This window comes from Camarhynchus parvulus, chromosome 12, assembly GCF_901933205.1.
Source record: "Camarhynchus parvulus chromosome 12, STF_HiC, whole genome shotgun sequence".
NCBI lineage: Eukaryota > Metazoa > Chordata > Aves > Passeriformes > Thraupidae > Camarhynchus > Camarhynchus parvulus.
The window spans coordinates 18,817,977-18,836,508 of NC_044582.1; the positions used below are offsets into that span (position 1 = coordinate 18,817,977).

General features: G+C 46.8%; 1 protein-coding gene across 3 annotated transcripts in view; it reads left to right on the top strand.

The window, feature by feature from the left end:
- The window catches only part of ITPR1 (inositol 1,4,5-trisphosphate receptor type 1), a 158,471-nt gene that overhangs the window by 15,028 nt on the left and 124,911 nt on the right, over positions 1-18,532 (top strand). For all 3 annotated transcript variants that reach the window (XM_030956611.1, XM_030956612.1, XM_030956614.1), the window contains exon 3: positions 3,122-3,192. In XM_030956611.1, the coding sequence (XP_030812471.1) occupies positions 3,122-3,192 (71 nt within the window). The remainder of the gene's footprint in view (positions 1-3,121; positions 3,193-18,532) is intronic.

An 18,532-nucleotide genomic window follows, 5' to 3' on the forward strand; every position in this document is an offset into this window, starting at 1 on the left:
AATAAATCAAATCCCTGAGCCAAGTGGTTTAAATCCCAGTAACTCACCACTACAGCTAGTTTGGCCTTAAAATTGAAGTTTAATTTGAGGTTTCTCCTACGAACAAAATTGTTTTTCTCCTATCAAAGGAGAAGATGTTTTGACCCTTGTGCTTTGCCAGAGCTCTGGAGCTGCAGTGGGAGCTGTGTTGTGCCAGCTCCTGCCCCCTGTGCTTCCCACAGAGCCGCTTTGTGCTGCCTCCACAAGGCCAGGGGCAGGTGCTCTGCAGCAGGAGAGGGGAATGCTGCTCCATCAACCACAGAAGTAGCTTTTCACATGGGAAAAGCACGAGCTGGCAGAGCAGAGCCATGGGGTTGGAGCACAGCTCTGAGGAGAGCCAGGGAATGTTTGATCCTGCTGAGGAGGAACCTCTGCAAACATCAGGAGCTGGGTGCTGCCTGGGGAGGAGCCCTTGCAGGGTGAGAAGCTCCAGGAGCACCTGTGGCCCCTGCTCCCGAGGGCAGGAGCACACACACAACCTGCTCTCTCTCATTTCCAGTAGCCCTAAGGGCCTCAGGGTGGGTACAGTCACAGGACATTTTTTGATGCCTACAGCCCAGATGCATCTGATAAATGGAGCTGCCAAGCAGGGTACAGAGCCAGCATCCTGGTAAGTGCCTCGGCAGGAAACGATGGGCCGCAGTCTCACCTGAGTGACTCCAAACTAACTTGTAGGTTTAGTCCTCTAGCTATTAGGATTCTGGAAAATAAGGGGGCAGAGAAGGAAGCAGACACTGAAGATGCACCATGATCTATTATAGGAAAGAGAAGAAAATATGGGATGCTGCCAGAAAGGAGAGAAGGTATGATAAAAGCAAGGGATGTAGTAAGTAGGGTCGGTCGAATAGTATTTGGCAAATGTATTTGACAAATTTCCCAGGTCCTGGTCAAATATGCCACGTGCACTGTGCAGCCCTGGATCAGCTGTGTGACGGGCCAAATACTATCTGCTGAACACTGGCAACATGAGTTATCCTCTCCAGCTGCCTATTGTTTCTCTTCCCAGTCCTGAAGCGAGTTTGGCAGTAAATAACTGCAGGCCAAGTAGAAAGTTGTTCTGCCATGTGGATCCCATGCATGAACAGTATGCAGTGGCTGTGGCTTCTGAGGGCATTGCTGAGCAGATGTTTTTCACCATGGCTGGTCCTTGTGGACATGACAGGCCCCAAGCACGTGTTATTTCCTAGGCTCGATGAGATGTTCTCATGGCAGGCCTAAAGACCCCTCAGTGTTCAGGCCTTCTCTTTGATTTGGTTAGTGCTGTTTTAAGGTAACTGCATTATATAATGGCCACATATCTCTGAGCCTAATTTAAGCCAGAAATCCGAATTGCTACGTGAAACATGAAATGCATTATCATCTTAATAAGCCTCTGTAATCAAATTAGTTTTGTCCCATATTTAATTTAGTCTTTGTCCTGGAGAAAATTAAAGCAGCAAAGGAAAGATTTGGTGTAATTGTCCTCCAGCCCATGTGGAGTTTTGACAGTCTGATGTCATAACGATGTGTAATGACTTGTTATGTGGTTCCTGAAGGTTGAGGAGCAGATACCACTCACTCTACATTCTAATGCTGTCCTAAATCTCTGAAGATTGTTCCTATTGAATATTCCTAATGACATGTTGCTTAATCAGAAGTTTACTCTTGCTGTTTCCCAAACTCAGTGCTGTCATCATGATGATTACTGGTGTACAATATATCCTCTTTTGTGTTCCTCACCCTGTAAAATTTTCCTCTTACTAGTTTGGGAATTTCCTCTTTACTTTCAGCTTAATCTCAGATGAGAGGGATGTATTGCACTGAGATTATCTGTATGGGATGATCAGAGTAACCTATTTCCTGGATATTTTTGGCCCTTTGTTCACCAGAAGCAGGTGCTTCAGCTCAAATGTTAATACCCTTCATGCTGGAGCACCTATATATAAATATATATATATATATAGTACTGAGTAGGGAGAAAATCCATGGGGAAAAAGCAATTCACTCTGAATGTTTGCATATGCAAATCTTAGATGCATTAAACTGTTGAGCCCTCTTAGTTTCTCTGATCTCTTAATTTTCATGCACTTCCTTATTTTCTCTAATTGTTGTCTCAAGATGCTCCCTGCATGTGAGCAGCCTCTGCAAGGAACAACTCTCATATTCTAGGTCTCAGTCTTCCTCCAGTTGATTCTGCATGAGAATGGACCTCTCAAACCTTTGACCTTGGAGTTTTACTTTCTACATTTGTGTAGAAAGCCTCTTTGACAGATTGGTTGTAAGGGGCCAAATTGAGTCATTTAGGATCAAATCAAGCCCCAAAGTGTTTGGTTACAGGTGCAATTTTCCAGTCTGGGAAAAGCCCAATTCCACCTCGATCCAAAGCTGCTCAGGCAGAGCAGTGGGAACAGGGGCTTCCTACCTATTCCCTTTGTTCTGTGGGATTTCAGCTGACCCTGTGGGGGTTTTGCAGGGACACACAGCTCTGTCCTGGCATTCCCTCTTGGAATCTCTTGGGCTTGCTTGTCCAGCTTCCCCTCTTCCTGGCAGAACAGGAGGAGGTTGGCTCAGTCCCTCAGCTCACCTGGTGAGCAGGAGGGTACGTTTGTGCCTTCCTTTCTCTCAGGAGTCAATTTTTATTGTGGCAGTGACTCTTCCTGCCATTTCTTAATACTTGAGGGCTCACAGGGTCAGTGTCCAGTTTGCATAGCTGTCATATTTTCCTGTTCTCTATTCATACAAACACATTTGCAGCGTGACTCAAATCTGTCCAAGAGGCAGGAGCTGTCCTGAGGCTGTCTGTCACCTCCCTAGAATATGGGCTGTTCTGTCTGCACCTCGAGCAGGGCACATAAGGATGATGCAGAACACAGGAGCAATGACTTATTTATTGTCCCACCTACCAGGAGCAAAGCTCTGGGCAACAGTAAAAAACAGCTGCATGCTTCTTAGAAAGATCTGGCATAAGTTGGCATTTGGGGAATGTCTTCTGCTGAAGTGGCCACTCAGATGAAATATTGCAAGTGAACGACTTTGGTTTTGTGACGAGGATGGAGGGGGCTGCAGGGGATGGGATCTCACTTCTCTGCTCATTTCTTTGCAGCCTTGTGGATGATCGGTGTGTGGTACAGCCAGAAGCAGGTGATCTTAACAACCCACCCAAAAAATTCAGAGGTAAGTTGGTCAGACAGCTCCTTACCCATTCCTGCCTAGGAATGATTCTTTGTTTTGTGCAGTGATGTATAACAGTCTCTGACCTCTGTGCTTTCTGTGGCATATTTTAGTGTCATCTTCTTCCACGGATGGCAACTCATGAGGGAAAAATGTGTGTGTGTTGTCTGTGGTGGTTTAACCTGAGTCAGCCCCACCCAGTGGGATGGGGAGAGAATTGGGAGAGGAAGGGTGTTCAGATGAAGCAGTTCAGTAGATAAAGGAACAGCTTCACCCAGCAGCAAAGCTGAAGAGTGAATTGATTCCCATTTCCCATGGGCAGGCAGGTGTTGGGCTGAGACAGATGCCACCTCTGCAGGCACTCCCAGCTCCGTGTCCTGCTGTGCTGGGCTGTGCCCCCAGCTCCTGTGTGCCCCCAGCCCTCACAGGGAGGTGGGGAGCAGAGATCTGCTCAGCAGTAACTGAAACACCCCTGTGTTAGCAACAGCTTCCAGCACAAATGCAAAATGTGGCTCTACCAGCTACTGCAAGGAAAATTAACTCTGTCCCAGCCAAACCCAGGAATGAAGAAAGCTGTGTGAGGGGATGGGGTTGAGGTTGTCAGTTGTTTGCTTTTCAGATCTCTCCAAATGTTCACAATCCCCGGGAATTTAATTTCTTTTTCTCCAGTCTATCACACCTTCTTTCTAATTACCCAGTACTAGACCTCAGGGAGGAAGAAAATAAAAAGGAGCAAGTGTTAGCCACAACTATTGTTATCTGACCTAATTTGATATGAGCTACCTTGGGCTTTGCTTTCATTCTGCCAGGAAACTTATGCTCAGTGATAAGAAATTACTGCTCTGCTTTTCAGTTTGGCAAGGGCTGACTTGTTCAAGAAAGGCCTCAGACAGGAAGAGAAGCACTCGCTTGGCTTTATTTGCCAAGACCTTGAATTCTTTTCCTCACCCCTGGGTTGCATCTTTCGCCGACAGGATAACTCAGCCAAATATTCTACAATTTTGGTCTGGATTTTATTGTTTCAGGTGTAGCAGCACCTGTGTCTTGTTTCTTTGGATGAATCTGTTTCCTTGGTTATGCTTTGCCTTTATCAGGGTCTCAGAATCACCATAATTCTGTTCAGGTTTGGCCAGAACTGCAGGTGATTGCCCTTGAACATCATGTACAGTCTGTACAGCTGGTTTTGCCTGCTGTTTTTTGGGTGGTTTTGGGGTTTTTTGCCATGACATGATGTCACATATAATGAAGCTCTCCTTTTAAAATATTGCTGAAGTCTGTGAGTTCTTGTTGGTTTTTCTCCCTTTTTCCTGGAAAACTGAAGAGCTGATAATTGAAACACTAAAGAGGCAACCTGGGGAAGGTTCAGCATTCAGTGGTAAGCTCTCCAAGAAAGAACAATGTTGTTATGTGAAGCAGAGCCTTGACTTTTGAGGCATTCTTGATGTTAAAATTGTGTGGAAGAATAAAAGCAGATTTGACTGAGACTGCTGGGTGCAGAGGGAGGTGGAGGGAGAGACAGGGAGAGAGGAAAGAATGAGAAAAAGGCAATTCTTGCTAGCACAGTTTAGGAACTGCAAGTACAGAGAGACATTTGTCTGACATAAAACACCATGGTTAGACATTGTAAATGTTCTCATATTACTTATAATTTATACAGGGAGAAAGAATGGTGTGAACCTTTTCCAACCTTTGTAGTTACTTCAGTGAAGCTTTCATGGGGAGGTTTATGCTTAATGGTAAATGGCAACAAAAGTCATAAAATTTTAGCAGGCTTTTTCTCTTCTTTATACACATACTTTGTAAGTGTAGTCTGAGATAAAATGCCTTCTGTGATAAATATATTCAGAAGCAGTAATTGTGGAGTTTATCACCTCATCCTCACCAGAAATGGAAAATAACCCATTTTTATGCAGCTGGGTGGGGCTTGGAGCAGCCTGGGCTAGGGGAGGGTGTCCCTGCCATGGACAGGGTGAGTTTTGAGGTCCCTTCCAGCCCAAACCACCCTGGGAATTATGCTGGTGATCACAGCAGCTGCAGGCCTCAGGAGTGGGGTCAGGCACTGGTTCACATTCATTATAAAGGAATGTTCTGAAGTCTTCTTGGAGTAAGAAGAAAATGAATCAAATGGAAGTAAATGAAATTTGCACTGTACCCTTCCAGAGGGCTGGGAAAACACTGCTGTGGTTCTGTGACCTGCTTTGTGTCCCTGTGCTCCAAGGTGTCCAGGTGCAGGTCAGTCCCCTCTGGGAGGGACACTGAGCCTGCCGCCTTTGGCCAGGCTTGGGGATCTTCTTTTGGGCACCATTTTTTGAAAAGTGTCATTTTGAGCTTCTTAGAGCAGCTCTGTCTCCCGTGGACAGATGTAAAACTGTTGTTAATACAAATTTCATGCTTAATCAACGTGAGGAGAGATCTCTAGGAGCAAGATTGTCTGCTTAGATATGCATAGATGACTCCAGGAAAATTCAGTGTGAAACTCAAGCCTGTCTATCCAGTGGCAGAATGAATCCACCCTGCTTTTTCCCTAACCACAGGTACTTCAGGTTGTAAAAAGTCATGTTGCCAAGGCTACGTTTAATCCCTTGCATCTGGTGGCAGCAGCAAGGCCCTGCTCTAGAGGGTGGGGGGTTTTCTTTCCACTTCAGACCCTTGAAATGGAGCAGAGCTGCTGTGCACAAAGTGGGGCTGTGTGCGCCACCCCTGTGCCTGCAGAGAGGGATTTGGCAGCAGTGCCTAAATGTGAGTGTGTTCTGTCACTAAACACTGCTAACCTGCTGCTGCTGTGAAAACAGCCCTGCCTGAGGAATGTGTTCCTACAAACAGCCCCTTCCCAGCTGAGCTGGGGTTGGTGTGCTGGGAAATCACTGCTTGGAGAAGGACTGGCTTGGAGGCCCAGAGGGAATCAGGGTGTGAGTGTGGTGGGACAGGAGGATGGGGGGGGACAGAAGGAGCAGAGGCATCCTGGGGACACCAGCGCTGCCTTTGTTGACAGGAGTGGTGGGAAAAGTTGGCTGGCAGATGGAGCTGATGGTGGGGGAGACCTGGAAAGGGTGAGGTGCAAGGGGCAGCTGAGAGTCAGAGGGGAGTGATGCTCAGGGTTGGAGTGTGGAGTAAAAGTGCACAGGAGCCGGTTTAAAGGAGCGCCAAGGGGAGCTGGTTTAAAGGAGCGCCAAGGGGGAGACGGTTTAAAGGAGCGCAAAGGGGGAGCCGGTTTAAAGGAGCGCAAAGGGGAGACGGTTTAAAGGAGCGCAAAGGGGGAGCCGGTTTAAAGGAGCGCAAAGGGGAGACGGTTTAAAGGAGCGCAAAGGGGAGCCGGTTTAAAGGAGCGCAAAGGGGAGACGGTTTAAAGGAGCGCAAAGGGGAGCTGGTTTAAAGGAGCGCAAAGGGGGAGACGGTTTAAAGGAGCACAAATGAGATAATTTAAAGGAGCGCAAAGGAGACGGTTTAAAGGAGCGCCAAGGGGAGACGGTTTTAAAAAAAAAAATTCCAGGGTTATTAGATGGAAAAAAGTGAAGTGCTGGAGCTGGAAGGAGCTCCAGAGGAAGGTAGTGCAGCACACTCAAGTTCCTGTGAGTATTTACCTGCAGTTATTTCGCATGGTAAATGCTGTGGTGCCTCTAGGTCATTAAAATATTCATTGGATCAGTGGAAGGTGTGAAGGCTGATTCTTTTTCTTGCTGTTTTCCATCCCAAGCAGAATTATTTAGCACCTGAGGTCAGTGGTTTGAGGTTGGATGGCAATTATGGTCTAAGATTTCAGTGGATTTTTTTTTTTTTCTGGCTTTCTGTGTCCACTTTAAACACAGTGGTTTGGGTGTGTTTGGGTTTTTTTTCAAGTACAGCATTTCTCTGGCCCTTCATGCCTCCAGCTCCAAACAATTCAAAAGTCCTCTAAAACTGCTTTTCAAAATGTGAAGACTGAAGAGTGCATTCATTAGTGTTTCTTTTTAATAATGTTAATATGCAAAAGAGGTTTTTTTTTACTTAACTGTTGTAAATGTACCATGTACAGATGAGATTCCTGGAAGAAATCCTGGTTGTATGAGTCTCCAAAAAAAGAAAGAGTGTGACATTCCCTTAGTTATCTGCACTTCTTTAAACAGAAAAGACATTTAATGTTTTTTATTAAGCTCCAGTTGCCATCCTTGAGTGTGACTGTGCAGCTGAAGAGGGGCTATAAATGAATTTCCTTTGAACGTGCATGGATTGATGTGGGAAGTGTGAACTGGAGCTGACCCTCAGCTGGGCTGGAGATGGAATTTCCACTGGAAATCATTCCTGCTGAGGTACACACACAGATCCTTGTTCTGCAGGTGCCACTCTGCCCTGCCCTGGTGCAGGAGCTGCAGCAGAGCCCAGGGCTGGAGGTTTGGTGTGGAGCTGCTGCTCTGTGCTCTCAGTGAGCTGGCCTGTGCATTTGCAGGGGTTCATTTGTGTTCATTGGTGCTGGAGCTGCTGCTCTGTGCTCTCAGGGAGCTGGACTCAGGGAGCTGGACTCTGCATTTCCAGGGGTTTATTTGTGTTCACTGGTGCTGGAGCACAGCCCTGTGCCGAGCCCAACGTGTTTGTTTAATGCAAGACACTGCTACTACAGCAAAACAGTCTGGCTGACAGGCTTCTTAGGGAAATTCCTTACAGCTCTTTATTTGGGATGCAGAGCTGTCTGCCAGCCTTCCAGCAGCTCTGCAATAGCTGCTGGAAACTCTGGCAAAAAGGGCACTCACTGGGTTAATTTGTCCAGCAGCTCCCTCCTTCCAGAACATTGTTTTAGTAGTTGCTGGGCAACACTCTTTTTTTGGCAAGATGTTCAAGGAATGAACCCATATCTTAGACTTAAAATACCCTCATGGCGAAGCAGAAGAGGAGTAGTTCAAATTCTGTTTGTTCTTTTGATCCTAATCCATGCTGTGCTGCTGTGGCTGCTGCCTCTGCAGGTGTTGGGGGCCAGCCCTGGGGGCTCAGCCTTGGAGCTGCAGCGGGAGGAACTCCCCAGACAGCTTCAATTTAGAATGATATGGCTATAAAAACTGGATGTAGTGTGGATCATGGAATGGCTTGGGTTGGAAGGGACCTTACGTTTCATCCAGTGCCACCCCTGCCATGGCAGGGACACCTCCCACTGTCCCAGGTGCTCCAGCCTGGCCTTGGGCACTGCCAGGGATCCAGGGGCAGCCACAGCTGCTCTGGGCACCCTCCCAGGCAACAGTTCCTTCCAATATGCACAGTTCTGATGGATGTTCTTGAGTTATCCTTGTGCTCAGCACTGATGAAGTCAATGTGCTTCTCCCTGGCAGAAATGTTTTCTGTTTTGTCCTTCACAGCTTTGCCATCAGTGATCTGAAGCCTCCCCACTCTTGCTTTGTGCTGAATGAAGGAAACTCCATATGAAGGAAAACTATGAAGGAAATCTGTGATTCATGCAGGTCTGCTGGAGGCTCTGCAGTTCTGTTGCACACATACACATTATTTACCCTTATTTAGCCAGGGCAAGCTTGTTGATGCTTTGGCATCAGGGCTGAGATTAGGGATTCCTCCAGCTGGAGGGTCACGTAGTTAATTTTCCCGAGCACTTCTGAAAATTAAAAAACAAGCTAACACAACCTGGTCCCTCTGCCTGCTGGTTTTGGAGGAGTATGAGCAGCAGATAGTGCCCTTGGGGTGCTTCAGTGCCACCCCTGTGTTCATCAGGAGTTTTCTGCGGGATCAGGATCAGCCTGAGGCCCCTGTGGGCAGCCTTGAATGCTGGTGCTCTCCACGCACACTTTTCCTGCTCTGCTGTGGTGAAAGGGATGATATCAGCTTTTTAAACTTTGATGAGAAGTAGCCTGAATTGTTTGACTCTCAGCTGAGTTGGAGTGGGTGTTGTGCAGAGGTTGAGCTGGAGTGATGGTGAAGAGGGAGGGACGGACCGGAGCGGCACAGCCAAGTCTGGGCTTCCTTTCCTTCTGAGCATGGAGTTTCTCGTGCTGCTGAAATGCTTGGCTGCATTCATTCTTAAGGTGCCTGGGTTCCTTTAAGGAATATTTAAACTAGAGTCTAAATATGGCTTCTTTTTCCCCCTCTGATAGTAGCAGTTCAAATAGCAGGATTTGTTTTTCGTGCAGGAAGCAGAACTTTGGGGAGTGCCTGACTGCTGAGGCCAAAGCCTTCTTGCAGAGACATCCATCACTTGCAATAGAAACTCCTTTGCAATTTTGAGATGTCCAAGTCAGATTAAAATGCCTGTGCTGAATACCAGAAGTAGAAAGTGGAGCCATAATAGTGAATATGCACTTAAACCAACTTCTGTTTTACAGCCAAACACCACAAAAAGAAAAAAAGATGCCTCTTACCCCCTTTTCAGAAAGAGTAAAAATCAAAATAAGAAGTGTAAAATCAAAATAAGTTGTTTTAGGTTGTTTGATGGAAGAGAAAAACGATAAAAATACAGTTTGTTGTTGTGCCTATATATTTTTTAATTCAAAATTGAAGCATTGAGCATTTTGAGTAAAAAAATCTTTCAGTCTTGCTGAATTAGGATGTAGTTGAATCTAAAATACATTTTGCTGCCTTGATGAGGAATCTTTCAGTATTTATAGAGCTGCACTAGAAAACTGCCAACTGCTTGGATGCATTTGAATTTGCTGCCCTTTATAAGATGAAGAAATCCTGAATCCTGTCTCTGAATTGTGAAACTTTAGCCCACTGCAGCCTACGTGCAAGCAGATGTTGGGGACAATTGTCACTGCAGCATTTGGATATTTTAAAAAAGCTGGGAAGTTGGAAGTGTTGCTTTTCCATGCAGACAAGTTTGCTTTATATCTGCTAAGGCTTGGGATGCCCTGAGCAGGGGGGATGGAGGTATCCAGGGGAAGGTTGGTTGGGTTATTTGTTGTGGAGAGTGAATTGGAAAGTTGGTTTTATTTCATTTCCCACATCTCTTGCAGTGGTTCATTACTGACCAGACAAGTTTGTGGGAAATTAATGATTTGTGATGGAGCACCAGGATATCCCAAAGACATCCTGACTCTGGTGCTGTTACCCAGAGCAGCTGTGGCTGCCCTGGCAGTGTCCCAGGCCAGGCTGGGTGGTGCCTGGGACAGTGGGAGCTGTCCCTGCCATGGCAGGCTGGGAATGGGATGAGCTTTAAGGTCCCTTCCACCCCAAACCCTGCAGGGATTCTGTGCTGATGTCAGCAGAGGTAAATGACTGGCTGAATAATTGCTGGTGGTCAGGATTGTTTCTGTGTCCCGCTGATGGGTGCTGAGATGGGTGGGAAGGGTCTGTGTGACAGATCAAGGTCCATGAGACAGCTGGGGACAGAGGAGGGGCTGGCTCTGGGGCACAGGGACTGGCTGGGCTGTGCTTCCCTGCTGCTCTGTGCCTGGAATTCTGTGCCCAAACAGCTGTCTGCCAGCTTGTGGGCTTCAGGAGCTTTCATCTGGGATGTCTGCATGGAGATGAAGGCAGAGCAAAGCCCCTTTGAAACAGAAAGTGCCATTAAAATGCATAACTGGAACGCTGTGTGAAACCCAATCTGTTGGTTGAGGTACAGCAGAGGAAGGATGGGGATTTAATTTATTATTATCTCTCTCCTGGGGAGAAGTTTGATCTGTCCCTCTGCAAATGGGGGTGGCAGTTCCATCCTGACATGTCCCTGTGTGGGACAAGGGGGGCTGACTGTGCCCAAAACTGAAGAAATAAACAAAATGCTCTTTTGAACACTTACTCCTTCTCAACTCTTGCAGGTCTGAGCCTTTTCCCTGTGGAAAGCTCAGGGTATTTCAGGTAGGATCGAGGAAGGGATTGCCAAAAAGCAGTGCTGAGCTATTAAGTAGAGCAGTTGTGTTAATAAACCCGGTCCCAACCTTGTAGACAAAAGAATACTGTGGCTTTGTTGCCATAGTTTCAGTGCAAAATCTGACCTTAGCTACAATAACATTCGGTTAGAAAGAACTAGCTAATCAGTTTTCTAAAATTAGTGTGTTCCCTAGTACATAAGCCAGTATGAACAGGATATTTAATGAAATATTATACTTAGTCACAAGAGCCCAAGGGAGTGAAATGCCTTGATGAATTGTGGGGGTGGGGTGACATTGGTGCCTATCTTTTAATATAGCAAAGTTATTAAAATTTGTGGCTTGCTTAATATTTAGAGTAGTCAAGTGTGTTCCTCTGTGCACCCCATCAGTTCTGCTCTGTCCTTTGGAGAGGCTCTCAGAGTCTGCTCTGTGAGCTGGCAGGACTGAGGTGCTGGGCAGCCTCAGCAACCCCAGGCACTTGCAGAGGACCTTCAGGTAAAGCTGAGTGTGGTGTTTGCTGCCAGCACGGGCTCTGCTCTGCAGAGGAAGGACTCTCACTCCTTTAGGAGGATGCAGACAGATGGATCATGTCATCAATTGTGTGGAAAAATCCCTGTGTGTGAGGACGGGAGTCTCCCAGGTACTGGGAACATCTTGAGCTGTACATTCATTATCTGAAGTGCTGAGAGCCTCGGGTGAGGTGTGGGGTGTAAAATCCTGCTGGCAGTCCAGAACACCTCTGAGATGCATTTAGTGTGCCCAGGCTCGCTGACCTGGCCCTGGGTGAGCTTTTATCCAACTGTGATAACCTGGAGCCAAAGATTTGTTTCTTTGCAGTACAGGAGCTGTGATGAATTATTGTTTTCTTATGTGCAAGCTGGTTATTTGGGCATAAATATAAAAAATACAGAATAGGCAAGGCTGGGGTGGGAGGCTGGGTGGGCTGTCTGTTCTTCACTTCTCTTTGGAGTTCTTTGGAGCTGTGTTCACCTGCTGTTGGGTGCTTGAGACACCAAAATACACAGGGAAAGGTTTTTTAGGCAAGGATCATCTAAACAATGCTTCCCACTTTGGTGGGAGCTTTTGGAATGTAACGGCCAATTGATTAAAGTTACCAGCGGACCATCAGCCCTGTGGCAGGGCTCTGTAGCTGAGGTTAGAAGTGCTGGTGTTCAGTCTAAAGCAGCTGTAGTTCCCTTGAAGACATTGCCAGGACTTAGCTGTGGGCTGTGCTGGGTGTGTGGGAGCGCAAACATTCGGTGCCAAACACACTCAGGTTTGGTTCAGAACAGCATCTGCAGCTTGGAAGTGCTGACACTTGCAGGGCTGAGCCTCAGGCACAGCCTCCTGGCTCCCCTTGGCTTGATGGTTCCTGGTGAGCACCCAGGGAAGGTGTGATCTGTGCTCCCAGAGCCTCCAGTTCACACCTAGGTTTGCATGTTGATGCTTCAGGAGTTTTGTTTTTAGGTCTGCCTTCCCCAGTAAGCTTTAGGGAGCCACATCTGGCCTCTCAAGCTTTTTCCCCTTGACATTTCTTAGTAGCCAGGTTTGATTTCCTCTCATCCCTTGCCTTGCTGTGGTCACGAGGTGTTTGGTGCTTCAGAGAGAGCAGGTGAATGCCCTGGGACACCCCTGGGGAGCTCATCTGTGTCAAACTGCTCAGTCTGTTCTGTGTCATCTCCTTTCTCTTGCTTTTAGGGTACCATGAGGCTCTGTGCTGCTTGCAATAGCAGGAAATGATACTAAAAACCTCAATGATTTTACTTAGAAAATAAGGCTTTATACTTCAAAATGAGTTACAGTTCATAAGTATTTTCAGTTCAGGTTGTTTACTTGCAAAGACCAGAGATAAATATGTCAAGTGCCCATATCAAGGAGGCCCTGCAGGTGCTGTGTCCCAAGTGCCACATGGAAGTCATTAGTCCAAGAGGAACCCAACCCAGAAGTTAAATAATTTCCCTTCTGATTTTCTGGGCAGCCTGTTCCTCACTGAGGAAGAGTCCTGGCTGCAGTGGTGCTGTCTCAGGGAGGTGAAGCTGTGAGTGCTTGTGTTTGAGGGCAGTCAGAGGGAAAGTGGAGAGGCTGCCAGCAGAGCCGGCCATGAAATGTGCTGTGGGGGACTGCAGCCCTTGCCAGGTGTCCTCAGCAAACACCTCACAGCTCCCTCCCTTCCCACCCTGCTGGAGATGGAGTATTCTGCCCTTCTGCTGGCAGGATCTGGATTCATCCTTCAGCGTGAAGGGTGGTGCTTCATGTGTCAGCACCCGAGTGGGATCCCTCTCCTCCAGCTCCCACTGCAGTTCCAGCACCTCCAGCTGCATTCTTCACAATGCTGGCTGCAGAGCCAGGTGCCAGTGCTGATCTGTCAAGCTCCTACTGATTTGGGGCCTGGGTGTATAAAAACCTCCAGTCTTTCCTGCCTGACTCGAAAGTTTGTGATCCAAACTCCAGGAAACAAGTGAGCTCTTGCTGAAGGTTCTTGTCTCTGAAAACTGCTTTGCATGTTTTTGCCATCCTGAGAGGAATTCGCTGCTTTGAGGTCAGTCTTGAAAAGCACCTGACTGGATCTTTAGGAATAAACTGTTTGTTTCCTTGCTTGGCAAGTGGCTGCCTGGGGGTAGGGAGCTGCAAAAATCATGGATCAGCTTTAGTGGTCCCTGACAAATGTGTAGAAGAAGCGTTATGTCTCACATGAGCGTGGAAACAGCAGAATAGCCATTACGGATTGACACTGACTGCAGTGTGCCTTGAAAATTTCATTCTGATGAACAACTGTTCAGTCAGAGAGGAGCTCGAGGGACTTGTGTGTTAGGGCTAACACTTCTTCATTCCTGATTTGTGAAAACAGTCAGCCCTGAGCCCTCAGTGTTGGCAGTGATCATCTGTTTTGGTTATGTAATGTACAGAAGTTCAGTGGAAACATAACTCCTTGTGTTGTGGTTGAAGAGCCTTTGTGTAGCTCTCAGTGAGACGTTCAGAGGAAGAAATCTCCTGCAAGCAGAGGAACCATGACAGTGCTGAAAACACTGCCACAGGATCCTCCCTGCCTGAACCAGCACAAATGATGCCTGAGCTGGGTTTTACTGAGGATACAGAGCTGTGCTATGCAGGAGCAATCTGGTAGCACTTAGACCTTGCATTTAGTGAACGTCAACCCTTTTATTTGTCAAGGTTAAAAATTATACAAGGAAAAAATAAACACAGAACTTGCAGGCATGAGCAAGTGAGGGAGCTTGATGAGGGAGCAGCCATCCTGAAAAGGAAAAAATCTGAGCTAGAGCTGCAAAAATGCCTTCCCTCCCTTTGGAGCAGCACGTGATCTCCAGGCAGCACCAGTTGGCTTTGAGCAGCCCCAGGGGCAGAGCTTTGGGCTGGTGCTGGCCCAAACCTCTGGGAGCCAGTCCAAAGGGGCTGGTTTGGGCTGGGGATTCCAGCCCTCAGCTGCTCCTGCTGCTGTGTTTTATTGTCAGAGAAAGAGGAATAAATCTCAGTGTTATTAGAGTGTGAGCAGCAGCAGTGTGGGGAGAGGGAGAGTTCAGTCCCCTCTGGAGGGGAGGACAGGAGCAGGGAGGGCTGGGCTGGGTGTTCCCTTGGGTGCTTTCCCCGAGCTCCTCCCAAAAGCAGGAATTGCAGTGCTGATCTGGCAAAAGCTCCATTCCCAGCTTTGATTTCCAGCACCAAGTGCTGGATCTGTGGTGCTGCCTGGGCACAAAGGGCTTCAGCACAGAGCCTTGCTCACCCACAGCATTTCCATGGGCATTTAACTGGGATTTATGGCAAATGCATCCAGGTGCCTTTCACTTCTTCCTCATGTCTTAACACCAGGATTGAGCAAAGAGGCCTTTTGGAGCCATTGGTGCAACTTTACTGGGGGTAGTGTTGACTTACTTTGTTCTGCCCTTCGGAAGTGCATTTTCCTTGTGGATTGAAAAGCAAATCATGTCCCCTATTTAGGTGATTGCCACAAAACCTGCTCAGAAATGGAGGTCCTGTAAGAGTGACTCGATCACCACGTTTTCCTGGGCAATGAGAATTGTGTGTTTGCTACAGGAGCACTGGGCATTATTATGGGATGGTGGCTCTGTAGGGAGAGTGATCCTTCCCTGGTACAAAGTGCATCCTCAGTAAATAGAAATGGCAGCACCCTGAGCTCCTGCCTTGGGGACTGGAGGTAAATCTGAAGGCAATATAGATTTTACAAATAACGTTCTTGGTTGGCATTGACAAGCTTTAAAATAAGTGAAGAATTTTTCCTCCCACTCCCTGTCAGGCAGATGGCCTTGGTCATGAAAAATGACAATGAGGAGAAGATCCTTCAAATATGATCTATAAGATTTAATCCCAAATATAATTTTTTCCATATGCAGCCTGTCATGTGCTGCAAGTTTTTGTGTTCTGAAATGATTTGGGCAAGTTGACAGATGATAATTCTGCATTGGGACCAGAATTTGCCTGCAGAGAACTCTGGGTTTTAACAGCTTATTTGTATTGCAGTCTCCTTACAGGTTCATGTGTATATTTATGTATGTATATATAAACAAATAAACATTGTAGGAGAAAGGAGTACAACATACAGAGATGATTTTATGTTTAATTGTAGTAGCTTATACTATGAACATCCACTAGTACTTCACAGCAGCTCCTTTTAATCTTAATATCACAGTTGACATTTAATTTGTAGTTTTTGTCTGTTGAAAAAATACCTGAGAAGGATGTGTTTTCATGTTTATTTTTTAGTATTTAGGTGCAGTTACCTTGAAAGATCAGAAGGCATCACCACAGCTGCTCGGTGTTCCCAGTCCTCAGTGCTGAGCAATACTGGGAGGACCTTGAAGGCACAGGAGTAGCAGGGAGAGCTGCAAAGGGAAGAAATGTGATTTAATCTGTGCCTTTCTGCAGTGTTTGATTGAGGGGGAAGCCCTGCAGCTGTGCTGAGGCTGAGCTGTTTCAGGATGTGTTTCCAGAGGGGCGTCACAATTCCCTGTGCTGCCTCTGCACCCACTAAATGGAGAGAGGGGGTTGTGGAAGGATGGGAGGAAAAATCTTAGCAAGGTTTTGAGATGTGGGGTCCACATGGAGTTCTTACTCTTCCCACTAATGAGTGAAACAATGTTCAGAATCGAACAGGAGAAAATATTCTGTTCTTTCAGCTTCTCCATGAATCCCTTACTGAGAAAGAATATGAAAATATCCACATTTTTCATTTTTTGAAATTCAGAAGCACATCCCAAAACCTTAGAGAAAAAGTAAAGTTCTTTGGGGGAAAAAAGAAATATAAAAATGGCTTTTTGTTTTTCAGGCCATTTCCAGGGACAGGGGATTTTTCTGAGCAGAAATTCTTTTCTTTGAGCTTTCTGTGTTATTTTCCTACCTGTTATTTTCCTTCCTACCTGATGGCTGCACAGATTTGTGCTGTACTGAGGATCCTTCCCCAAGGTTTGCTCCTGCCTAAAACCAGGAAGGGGTTGGGGGGAGCCCTCTGCATCTCACACTGAATTAATTCCATCTTGCTGTACCTTGTGTTCCCTCCAGGTATTTGCACTGTTTGCATTTACTGTTCTCTTTCTTGTACCTTTGCTGGATTTGTCTGTCTGCTCTGGCTTTTTAGAAGTCTGCTCAGCCTGGTCCTTGCTCTGATGTTTAATGCAGGATTGAAGTTAAACATTGTGTTGGGAGCTTGATATCAAAGTCTCCAAAAACCAAAAATAAAAGGGGAAAAAGTGTGAAGTAAAGAAGCTGCAGCTTTAGTCTGAAAAACTCAGGAACTTTAAAAGAAAAACTTTTATCTGTCAGAGATTTTGAAGCGCCTGTCACTTAATGTTCCTTCCTTCAGTCCTGGTGGAGGCTCATTTCAGAAACCCACAGTGACTCAGCTACTTTGAATATCTGTTGTGTGGCGCGTGTTGGAAGCTCCCAGAGTTTCTCCCGCCTCCAAATGTGGTTTTTATTGGTGGAGAATTCACTGGCAGCATCTTGTGCACTGTGCTAACTTAAACCACACTTCCAATATTTAGATTTTTAAAGTGTAAAGGCATAGTGCCCTGATATTGATGAGCAGAAAGGAGAACGTTTGTTTATAAATATTTATTGTTTTGTAAGTGCAAAGGTAAGCTTACCCAGATTTTTGTTCCGGATAAATGCTGAGTTCCTCTGTACAACACTAAATGTCCTCGAGGGTGAGATTTGCCTTGTGCTGTTTTATGTCCTCAAGCTCTTTGGGAGTGGTGTGGAGAGAGTTGGTTCTGGACAGAGCTCTTGCTGAAGCAGTCAGGTGACCTAGTGAGAGTTTCTCAATGTGTCAGAGGGAATTTTTGAGCAGATCCTGAGTAAATACACACAAACCAGAACAGATCCTGAGTAAATACACACAAACCCAGAGCTGGTGGAGTGTACAGGAAGCTGCAATAACCTTTTTATCCCTCTTTTACACTCCTGAGGATGGCAGGAATAGATGATAGGACTGGATATTTGTGATGTTTGGGAAGGGAAGGTGTCCAGTGGAATAACCTTTTCCTCAGACGTGGCTCCACAGGAATTCTTCATCCCTCTGTGATGGAGCTCTGACAGGCTCCTGGAGGGCTTGGGTGCCACCTCCAGCTGCCAGCTGTGGCTTTTGGGGCTCTGATGGAACCAGTGCCACCTCTGGCTGGAATTTACACGAGGGCTGAGCTGCTGAGGCTGTGCAGCCGCTCCTGGTGCCCGCTGTGCTGAGCTCTCAGCACTCATCCCTGCTCCTCTCCTGAACTTCCCCTGTGCAGGAAGGGTTGCCATGGAGGAGAGCGTGGGGTGGGAGTAGGCAGGAGCAGCTGCCTGGGGCACTGGGGGAGGATCCTCCAGCAAGGCTGCTCCTGCAGGCAGTCCTGGGAATTTGTGCTGTCCAGAGCTCTGTGCATCCCCTGGGGAGAGCCCACATGGGCTCTGGGGAAGGCTGTGAGCAAAGCGGCTTTCCCTGCACTGCTCAGGAGGGAGGAGGTGACAGCCTCATGGGCGTGGTGGCCTTCAGGCACCTTTGGGTTTAGTCAAGTTCCTTGTCCATCCTGTGTGCATTTCTGCGCTGTTTAAACTGATTTTAAAAGACTGGACGTGGCACTCAGTGCCATGGTTTAGTTGGTGAGGAGGTGTCTGCTCATAGGCTGGACTTGATCTCAAAGGTCTTTTCCAGCCTAAATCATTCTGTGATTCTGCCCCTTCAAGGATGTGCAGAACAACTCTGTTCCTTCTTTGAAAGTCCTCTGCAGATTTTTAATCTGTTGCTTTGAAAGTCCTCTTTTTAATCTAGCAAAGTTTTTAATCTAGCAAAAGGGTGTTCTGATGGGGAACTGACGGATCCATCTGCTCCATCACAGTGGGTTTATCAACAGTTTCAGTTTAAATATTTTTAGTGAAAAAGTTGATTTGTGTATGTAGCAGGCATATGGCTTAAGGCTTGTACTCAGCAGCTGTTTGGGTGTATTTATTAAGAAAAGCACCACACAGGGGTGTTTGGTAAGAAAATCTTGTTCTTTGGGGTGTGTGAAGTCACTCAGGATCCACAGCAGTGCAGGCTGGAAGCTTTCTCAGCT